The sequence below is a fragment of the Homarus americanus genome, unplaced genomic scaffold (assembly GCF_018991925.1).
Source record: "Homarus americanus isolate GMGI-L3 unplaced genomic scaffold, GMGI_Hamer_2.0 scaffold9748, whole genome shotgun sequence".
Lineage (NCBI taxonomy): Eukaryota > Metazoa > Arthropoda > Malacostraca > Decapoda > Nephropidae > Homarus > Homarus americanus.
The window spans coordinates 454,435-465,000 of NW_024738697.1; the positions used below are offsets into that span (position 1 = coordinate 454,435).

Consider the following 10,566-nt stretch of genomic DNA (forward strand, 5'->3'; position numbering starts at 1 on the left):
GTGTGTGTGTGTGTGTGTGTGTGTGTGTGTGTGTGTGATGGACATTCGACATATTTCACTGTAAAATTTTAAAACAAAAACATACATAAGAATTCACCTCAGTTATCAATCCAAATCCTTCCCCTCCCCACCTCCCACACACCCCCACCTCCTCACCTTCTCTCCCCCACCCTCACCTCCCCTCCTCCCTCACCTCACCACCTCCTCACCTTCGCCTCCCCCACCTCACCTCACCACCTCCCCCACCTCCCCCACCTCACCTCCCTCCACCTTCCCTCACCTCCCTCACCTCCTCCCTCCACCTCCCTCACCTTCCCTCCACCTTCCTCTCCCCACCTTCCCCTCCCTCACGCTCCCCTGAGGCGCCAAACTTGCCTATTTGCCGAGTTAAGTGCAAACTGAGCGAGCTGGATTTGCCGAATTACAGGATGCAAGGTTATAAACGTGGTCGTCCTGTGTTGCTTATTGGGGATTTTTACAACGAAAGTGTAAATATTTGGTTTCTAGATTCGTGTAAATCGCCTCAACTGTGGCGATTTACAGGATATTTACGTTAATTATTCGCCAAAAGTGTAAATACCAAGTTTCTAGGTTCGTGTTAATTGCCTCAAATCGCCTCAGGTGTGGAGATTATGAGAGAGGATTTAGTGATTTATATACAACAAGAATGGCTTTAAATCCTTCCAATGGTATGAAGTTTTTGAATCTGTGTTAGTTACTCATTACCAGACGAGAGTAAAGTCCTTCTGTTGGTAGGATTTCTTATGTGAAGGATTCCTCTTGCTTCTCTCTCTCCTTCCTTCCTCTTCCATTACTTTTTTTCCTTTTTTCTTCATTATTTCCTCTTTCATAAACACTTTCCTTCCTTACATGTATCTTAGTTCTTTCTTATCTTTTCTTTTTCGTTCGTCCTTCGTTTCATTCCTTACTTTCTTCTTCCTTCCTTCCTTCCTTCCTTCATTTCTTCCTTTTCTTTCTTTTACCTTTCCTCCTATCAGAAGCAAATAACACAATAGAGAAAGAAAGAAAGAAAGAAAGAGAGAGAGAGAGAGACGCTTGTGGCCGTTGGTGGGTCTCTTTAACTAGATGGGAATAATAACATGGAGGTCATAAGAGAGGTCAGTCAGGAGTCACAGAAGAGGTCACAGAATTCTCCTTGTCATGGGGTAAGAGGGCATCCTCCCTTCCTCCCTCCCCAGAGAGAGAGAGACCTTCCCCCCCTCCCCCAGATAGTCCCCCCTCCCCCAGATAGTCTTCCTCCTCCCCCATATACTCTCCCCTCCCCCAGATAGTGTCCCCCCTAGATTGTCTGCCCTCCCATATAGTCCCCTCCCCAGATAGTCTTCCTCTCCCCAGATAGTCTCCCTCCCCATATAGTCCCTCCTCCCCATATAATCCCCTCCCCCAGATAGTCTCCCCCTCCCCCAGATAGTCTCCCCCTCCCAGCAGTCAGGTCGGCCATCAAACTTGCAGTGGAAGGTGATGGTACGGCCGAGAACTCCAACAGTAAGGGGGGAGTGTTGGTGGAGATTGAGGGAGAGTGAGGGAGATAGAGAGAGAGAGAGAGAGAAATGAGGGAGATAGAGAGAGAGAGAGAATTGAGGGAGATAGAGAGACAGAAAGATAAATAGAGAAAGGTGAGAGGATTAACGGAGAGAGAAATAGAGAAGTAAAGGAGAAAGATAAAGAAAAGTGAGGGAGAGAACCAACTAGAGAAAAGATGGATGATAAAAATTTAGATAAACAAGAAAATGAAGAAATACGGAGAAAGACAGAATTTTTTTTTTGAAATATAATAAAAATAAAAGACGTAACAGACAAAAATACTTAGACATAACAGATAATGACATGGAAAAACAGACAGACATATAGACAGGGTGACAGACAGACAAGGATGTGATAAAGACATTCGTACAGACAGGGGCTATGATGTGATGGACAGACAGATGGACAGACAACCAATCTGACGTACAGACAGCTTGACAGCCATGAACGTGACAGACACATTCAGACATTGATTTGATCTATAGACAGACAAACATATAGACAAGGACACAGACATACAGACAGAGAAGACACAGACATACAGACAATATCTTGACCTACAGACAGGCAGCCATACAGACAGACAGAAATTTGAACTCCAGACAGACAGACAGTAAGGCCTTGTAGTCTCTCCTCTCCTCCATAACGAGCGGTTTCCTCCCTCCCTTGAACCACCAAAGGGCTTAATTACGCACCTGTTTGTCCCCCTTAGCACCTTCTCCCTCCATTAGCACCTCCCCCCACCCCCTTAGCACCTCCTCTTCCCCCTTAGCACCACCTCTTCCCTCTTAGCACCTCCTCTTCCCCCTTAGCACCTCATCCTTCCCCTTAGCACCTCCTCTTCCCCCTTAGCACCTCCTCTTTCCCCTTAGCACCTCCTCTTCCCCATTAGCACCTCCTCCTTCCCCTTAGCACCTCCTCCTTCCCCTTAGCACCTCCTCCCCCTCTTAACCCCTCCTCCCACCCCTTAACTCTTAACCCCCCTCCCCCTCACCCCTCATCCATCTCTCAAAGGAAATAAAGACAAGTAAAGGAGAAGAGAAAATAAAAGAGGAACTGAAGCAAAAGAGGAGTTAAAGAAAGGCAGGTGAAGAGTGGCGAAGAGAGAAGTTGAAATAGAGGAAGAAATAGAGACAGGAGAAAGGGAGAAAAGAGAAAAGCTAAAGTAGGGAAAAGAGTAAAGAGTGAAATAAAGAAAGGTGAAGGTGGAAGAATTATTACAGAGGAAACCGAAGATGGAAGCTGGAAATAAGAGGAATTAGAATAAACACTGGAGGAGAGAGAGAGAGGATGGATTAAAGGAGGAAGAAGCGTAGAGCTGGAATGAGAGTTGTTGGAAAAGAGAAAGGAGAAGAGAAAGAGAAATAACACAGAGTTGGCAACAGGCTAGTGACCATTATTTGTGCAGTGTTGCCAACCAAGGCCAGTGTGAACAAGCCTGTACCAGTGAAGCTGCCATACAGGTGAAAGAGTCGTAATGACTTTGTTGTGGGTTGGGTAACAGTGGATGGTGAGATACATCATCCACTACTGGTCTTCTCTGTTGTTTTAGGCTATGGCGGGTCACATATCACTGTATGTTGGAGTATTGTTAAGATTCGTTAGGGGATTCAGCGTGATGTTGACTGTGGAACCAAATGCTAATAAGTTTGCAGTGCTGTGTAGTGCGCTGAGATTGGGTGATTTGGGATTTTATCTGAGGCTTCCACTGTCGTTCTAAAACCGGAAACCTTCAGAGTGAATATCTCAGGCTTCCAGTACCTAAATGATGATAAAAAATACGAAATCTTCTAACCTGGGACCGAGGATTCTTATGTGTAGGAACACACAGTGGCACTGACCTCTCCGGCACCAAGAATTCACTCTTAGGCTGTGACAGGAGGTTCTGATGATGATTACCGCCAGGAAGATTGAGGGAATTAATGAAGTCATGCAGATACAGGACAAAAACTTGAAGGTTTGATGCTTATAATGAGGCAGGATAAAGGTTGTAATTGTTTAACAGTGGTTGGACGCTGTTGAGGTGGAAGCTGGAGGCTTCCAGTATTGAGGTTGGGCTGGAGAGTTGCAGTATTGAAGTAGGGCTGGAGACTTCCAGTATTGAGGTGGGGCTGGAGGCTTCTAGTATTGAGGTGGGGCTGGAGGCTTCCAGTATTGAGGTGGGGCTGGAGGCTTCTAGTATTGAGGTGGGCTGGAGGCTTCCAGTATTGAGGTTGGGCTGGAGGTAGCTTGAAGGGGCTTTCCAGTATTGAGTGGGGCTTTCTAGTATTGAGGGCTGGGGTATTGCTGGAGGCCCAGTATTGAGGTGGGGCTGGAGGCTTCTAGTATTGAGGTTGGGCTGGTAACTTCAAGTATTGAGGTGGGGCTGCAGTATTGAGCTGAGGCTGCAGCGGCTGTGTATCGCTGGGTGACCTTTAACTCACTCCCTCAGACACGAACACATCATCAAACATTCACAACCACCTACCACGTCCGTTATCAATATTTGTTTCCTATAATAAAAATATATATCAAGAAAAAAGAAAAACAATGATAAAGTCTTCCTGGATGTACCGTCAAGTGGTTATAAAAAAAAAGGAGTTTTCAATATTCTAGGGACTAGGGAAAGGATTTTACATCTACTGTACTTACTAAAGAGGAACAGAGAGGCGACGGTCTGGAATAATTTTATCGTCAAGGTTTTTCCAAAGGATTTATTCTTTTAAACATTTTGGGAACTGGAATGGTTTGTACAGCTAAGACGGAGCAGTGAGACAGTCTGGAACAATTTTGAATTTGTCAGTTTCGTGTCTCCTGTTGAAAGAATTTTGAGATAGTCAGGTCATGTGGACTCGTCCTTGGACTCTGTGTATGAGCTGTTATACCTGTGTCTTCTGGTGTGGTGTGGTGTGGTGTGGTGTGCTGTGGCAGGTGGTGTGGGTGGTGTGTAGGTGGTGTCTGGGTGGTGTGGTGTGGTGTGGGGTGGCAGGTGGTGTGGGTGAGTGGTATTGTAGGTGGTGTCTGGGTGGTGTGGTGTGGTGTGGGGTGGCAGGTGGTGTGGGTGAGTGGTATTGTAGGTGGTGTCTGGGTGGTGTGGTGTGGTGTGGTGTGGTAGGTGGTGTGGGGTGGTGTCTGAGTGGTGTAGTGTGAGGTATTTAATCGCGGTAAGTGTAGATGGCAAAGGAAGCATGAAGGTATTATTAGAATCACTTAATAGAATCTTTGCCGAGTTAAGAGATAAATTTAATTCTTGACTCCTTCTTCTTCTTCTTCATTATTCCTTCCTCCTCCTCCACTTTCTCATTCTCCTCGTCCTGCACTCTTCATCTTTCTTCTTCTCCTCTTCCTCCCCTCTCTTCTCCCCCTCTTTCTCTTCCTCCTCCTTCCTCCTTCTTCTCCTTTCCCTTCTTCCTCTCCTCTTTCTCCTCTTTCTCTCCTTCCTCCTCTCTCCTTTCTTCTTTATCTAATATTCATTCCTTCTCCCCCATTCTCCTGTGAATCCCTGCCACATTTCTCCTCCTCCTCCTTTATCCTTCCTCATATAATCCATTGTAAATCTCTCTCTCTCTCTCTCTCTCTCTTTCTCCTCGTACTTGCTCCTCTACTCAATCACCACAGGGGGGTTCTAGAGTCATTCAATCACCACAGGGAGATTCTAGAGTCATTCAATCACCACAGGGAGGTTCTAGAGTCATTCAATCACCACAGGGAGGTTCTAGAGTCATTCAATCACCACAGGGAGATTCTAGAGTCATTCAATCACCACAGGGAGATTCTAGAGTCAGTCAATCACCACAGGGAGGTTCTAGAGTCAGTCAATCACCACAGGGAGATTCTAGAGTCAGTCAATCACCACAGGGAGGTTCTAGAGTCATTCAATCACCACAGGAAGATTCTAGAGTCAGTCAATCACGAACGCTCATTGCGGCTGCTATTTTCTTCCATCCCGTTCGTGAAGTTAAAACTACGCCAGCACGAGCGCTCATCACCGCCTGACGTTGCCATCCACCCTTCAATGACACAAGTTGTGGTGGCTACGTCTGGCTAATGTTCGCCCGAGTTTGAGCGACCCGTGAAGTTACTGTGTGTGTGTGTGTGTGTGTGTGTGTGTGTGTGTGTGTGTGTGTGTGTGTGTGTGTGTACATATACATTACAGTAATACACACATGACTCAGGCACGTGTATGAGTCCCTCTGTACATGACCAAAATAATTCAACGTGACTAATACATGATAGAGTCTGACAGGGAGAGTGTGTGTGTGTGTGTGTGTGTGTGTGTGTGTGTGTGTGTGTGTCGAGCTCATTTAACTTAGAAGAAATTAGATGATAGGTAGAGATAACGCCTAGGTCACACTCCAGGTTGATGGCTCTTGGGAGTGCCAATAATGAGTGCCATGTAAATGATGTCAGGTCAGAGAGATGTATGTTAGACGATGGTAGAGTAGGTTAAAGGTCAAGGTCGAGGTCAGAGATGAGGTCAAGGTCGAGGTTAGAGGTCAAGGTTGAGGTCAAAGGTCGAGGTTGAGGTCAGAGGTGATTAGGAGGTTAAGGTTGGGGTCAAAAATTGTGAGAACTTCAAAGTTGAATACATTCTCTCTCTCTCTCCTTCTTGTTGTCGGTTTTTTTTAGGAGTCTTTTCTTGTCTCGTGGAATCCAGTCTAGGCTCCTGTAGATTCATCACCTCACAATACTTGGCCTTCGTCTCTTCTTTATACATTTTTTCCTATTTCTTATTCTATTTCCCGTTAGTATAAATCTTCCAACGTTTGTTTAATTATATCTGCTTATAGTCGTTATGTGTTAGTAGTGAGGCACTTACTTCACACACTTTCTAAAGGCCCTCAAACCCACTTTTAACTTTTATTTCTTTAATTTTTGGGGTAATTGTTCATCTTTATTAGGAAAGAAATTTATTGGTGTGTTAAGACGTTAATCAGAATTATGGCCATTATGAATTACAGTATCATGGCCATTATGAATTACAGTGCCATGGCCATTATGAATTACAGTATCATGGCTATTGTGAATTACAGTATCATGGCCATTATGAATTACAGTATCATGGCCATTATGAATTACAGTATCATGGCTATAATGAATTACAGTATCATGGCTATTATGAATTACAGTATCATGGCCATTATGAATTACAGTATCATGGCCATTATGAATTACAGTATCATGGCCATTATGAATTACAGTATCATGGCCATTATGAATTACAGTATCATGGCCATTATGAATTACAGTATCATGTCTATTATGAATTACAGTATCATGGCCATAATGAATTACAGTATCATGGCTATTGTGAATTACAGTATGATGGCCATAATGAATTACAGTGTTATGGCCATTTGTAGTGGCAGTTATTGCAACACTTCAGTAATGGGTTATATTGCAAGAAGACATATTATTTGTCTATCAGACTGGTAGACAAATACTATGTCTACCTTTGTAATATTCTACCACACTACCAGTCTACCACTCAACCATTCTATCATTCATCCAGTCTACCAGTCTAACAGTCTACCATTTTATCACTATACCAGTTTACCAGTCAAACCAATCAACCAATCTATCAGTCTACCAGTCCTCCATTTTATCATTCTACTACTCAACCAGTCTACCAGTCTATCGCTCAACCAGTCAACCAGTCTATCACTCAACCAGTCAGCCAGTCAACCAGTCTAACAATAAATGATGAATTTAGTATTATCCCAAAGCTGTATACACGGTAGCTAAATAAGGTTGCATTGCCCCCACGATAATTAGAGACACTGAAAGCTGACTCTGAAAGCTGGTAGTTAAGCAATAACGAGGTCATTAATACACTTCGTAATTAGTCGCAAAATTGTTGGGAAATCGGTGACATACCTGACGAAAGGGTTATTATGATATTGGTACAGGTGTTTGTGATAATTGAGGGTGGAAAGGGGAGGGGGTGGTCACAGATTCTGATAGATTCGTAGGTCAAATTTCTTCCCGTAAATGGAGACGTGACAAGGTACAGTATCTGGCATGGTAATACGAGTCTCGGTGTCGTTTCCGAGCCATTTTATCAAAGGTTGTTGAAATGGGTCAGTGAAAAGGAGTCTGAATGCTGACCCCTTTGATATCGTTTGTGTAGGTTATCGTTATAACCCACCCGATATATACATACTGTATGTTGTGTTGTCAATGTAAGAGAAACAATTGAGACCCTGCAATTGTGTGTAAACGAGGCAGAAAGTCAGATCAGCAACCTGGGACTTGGTAATATAATGGCAGCAGGGTCTGCTATTAAACAACACATTATGCTTCCAATATCTTCCCAGGCGGTAGTACCTCCCTGTTTGGTAGCTGCCTACTACATAATAAGCATAGACAGACGGACGGACGGACGGACGGACACCATTCCAATATATGTATAATGTATTTCAATTAAATATATATATATATATATATTATCTGTATTGTGTTTATGTACACACTCTACCATTATCCACCACACACTCTACCATTATCCACCACACACTCTACCATTATCCACCACGCACTCTACTCATATCCACCACACACTCTACCATTATCCACCACACACTCTACCATTATCCACCACACACTCTACCATTATCCACCACACACTCTACCATTATCCACCACACTCTACCATTATCCACCACACACTCTACCATTATCCACCACACACTCTACCATTATCCACCACACTCTACCATTATCCACCACACACACCTACCATCCACTCTATCCACACCTCTATTATCCACCACACACTCTACCATTATCCACCACACACTCTACCATTATCCACCACACACTCTACCATTATCCACCACACACTCTACCATTATCCACCACGCACTCTACTCATATCCACCACACACTCTACCATTATCCACCACACACTCTACCATTATCCACCACACACTCTACCATTATCCACCACACACTCTACCATTATCCACCACGCACTTTCCCCGGCCCGGTCGTAAGTTTCCCCTTGTTTCAGGAGGTTCGGTATAAGTTACACGATCCCAAGGCTCACTCCAAAGGCGGTACCTTAGAAAACACGATCAACGGGCGGGCTGACGAGGAGGCCCCACCACCCATTGCTAATTTGCTGCCTCACAAGGATATCAACAAGGTATAGTACTGCCCCATTCCCCCTTTCCTCTCTTCCTCCTTCCCGTTCTCTCTGTCTTTTCATCCTTCCTTACTTCCTTTTCCCCTTCCTTCCTTCATCTTGTCTTCTTCTCTTTCTTCTCCCACCTCTTCCTCTTTGCTTCCTTCTTCTTTCCCTCTGTCCTTCCTTTCTTCACCCCCCCTCCCTCCCTTATCCTCACTCCCTCTCCTCTCTTCCGTTAATCCGCCCCCTCCCCCTTCCCTCATCCCCTCCCTTATATCATCCTTTATCACCTTCTCCTCCTTATATTATGTCCGGTATTGCTTTCTCGTGTCAGGGAATAATGAGGGGGGGAGGGGGGGGGAATGATGAACACGTGTGACTTTAGTGCAACCTTGAAGTAGTTAGATAAGTAGTCTGAGTGAGAGACTTATATATTTTGTTATTTATCTAACTATCTCTTATTACTGTCTTTACTAATTACTTCTTAGGTATCTTTTATTCCTTGATGTTTACTGTGTCAAGATTCCATTATTGTGTTTTTATTTTTTTATTTTATCAGGTGTGTCGAAGTATGTGGTAAATAAGGTATATATTTTCTTTGTAGATGGTAGAAAAAATAGATCAATTGTTAATAATTTATATCTGTCCTTATTGATGTATTTAGGTCATTGATGTTGTAGATGTGAATGACGTTGATTCAGATACACACTAAGTCTGGCAGTTGTATCACCAGGCTGGCTAGTGTTGTGTGTAGTGTTTCCCTGTTGACTGCTGCTGTGATGTTGTCCTGTGTTCCTGTGTGGTGCTAAGTCCTCACCACACAGCCTCATAGAAAAGTGAATGGTGAAGATGGCTTATGAATAATATTTTAGGATAAATGAACAGACAAACACTCACACACAGTATAGAGAGTGTGGGCCAGCAGTACTATTCACCCTCGCGGTTTACTTTCCAGAGCGACACACGGCATCAGCTGTTGGTCTCCGCCCCTTTTATCTCACCCTTGTCGGTCTCAATAGATTGCTATGACTATTATTAATATGTTTACTATTTCTATTACTTTCTACTTACAGTGTCCCTTGGGCATTATCCTGCTAGTGGTCTGAAGGTCTAGATTAGCTTGTTTGTTTATGAATGCATGACAGTCATCATACAGGTAGCATGACTCCCTTGGTCTCTTCCCTGGATCTGACTATATAGTTACACTTGTGTCAACATTTGTAAATATATAATTAACTGTATATATTTAGCCAAACTATCTTGCCCGGAGAGTGTAGGTGCCAGCCGAGGTCACCCTCACTTTACCTGCATGACTTATTGACAAAGGTGATAGATGGATTAATTAGGAGCATTTTGCTTACATTGCTTGAGTATTATAATTAGTTATTCCTTATTATTATAAGCCTTCAATTTTAATTATTATAACTATGCATTCTTAAGTATTATTAGTATATTCTTTTGAGCATTATAACCATACATTATAGAGCATTATAACCACACATTATAGAGCATTATAACCATACATTATAGAGCATTATAACCACACATTATAGAGCATTATAATCACACATTAATGAGAATTATAACCACACATTATAGAGCATTATAACCACACATTATAGAACATTATAACCACACATTATAGAGTATTATAACCACACATTATAGAGCATTATAACCACACATTATAGAACATTATAACCACACATTATAGAGTATTATAACCACACATTATAGAGCATTATAACCACACATTATAGAGTATTATAACCACACATTATAGAGCATTATAACCACACATTATAGAGCATTATAACCACACATTATAGAGCATTATAACCATACAGTATAGAGCATTATAACTACACAATATAATAACCCCATAATTTCCTCCTAATCAGATTATAAACCGT

The 10,566-nt window shown here is 42.9% G+C and overlaps 1 protein-coding gene across 15 annotated transcripts in view; it reads left to right on the forward strand.

Moving 5' to 3' along the window:
• LOC121874326 (gamma-aminobutyric acid receptor subunit beta-like) overlaps positions 1 to 10,566 on the forward strand; it is a 105,921-nt gene that overhangs the window by 90,761 nt on the left and 4,594 nt on the right. For 13 of the 15 annotated variants that reach the window (XM_042378448.1, XM_042378439.1, XM_042378433.1 and 10 more), the window contains one exon: positions 8,537 to 8,671. In XM_042378448.1, coding sequence (XP_042234382.1) covers positions 8,537 to 8,671 — 135 coding nt within the window. The remainder of the gene's footprint in view (positions 1 to 8,536; positions 8,672 to 10,566) is intronic. The other 2 variants (XM_042378435.1, XM_042378446.1) reach the window with 1 other exon arrangement.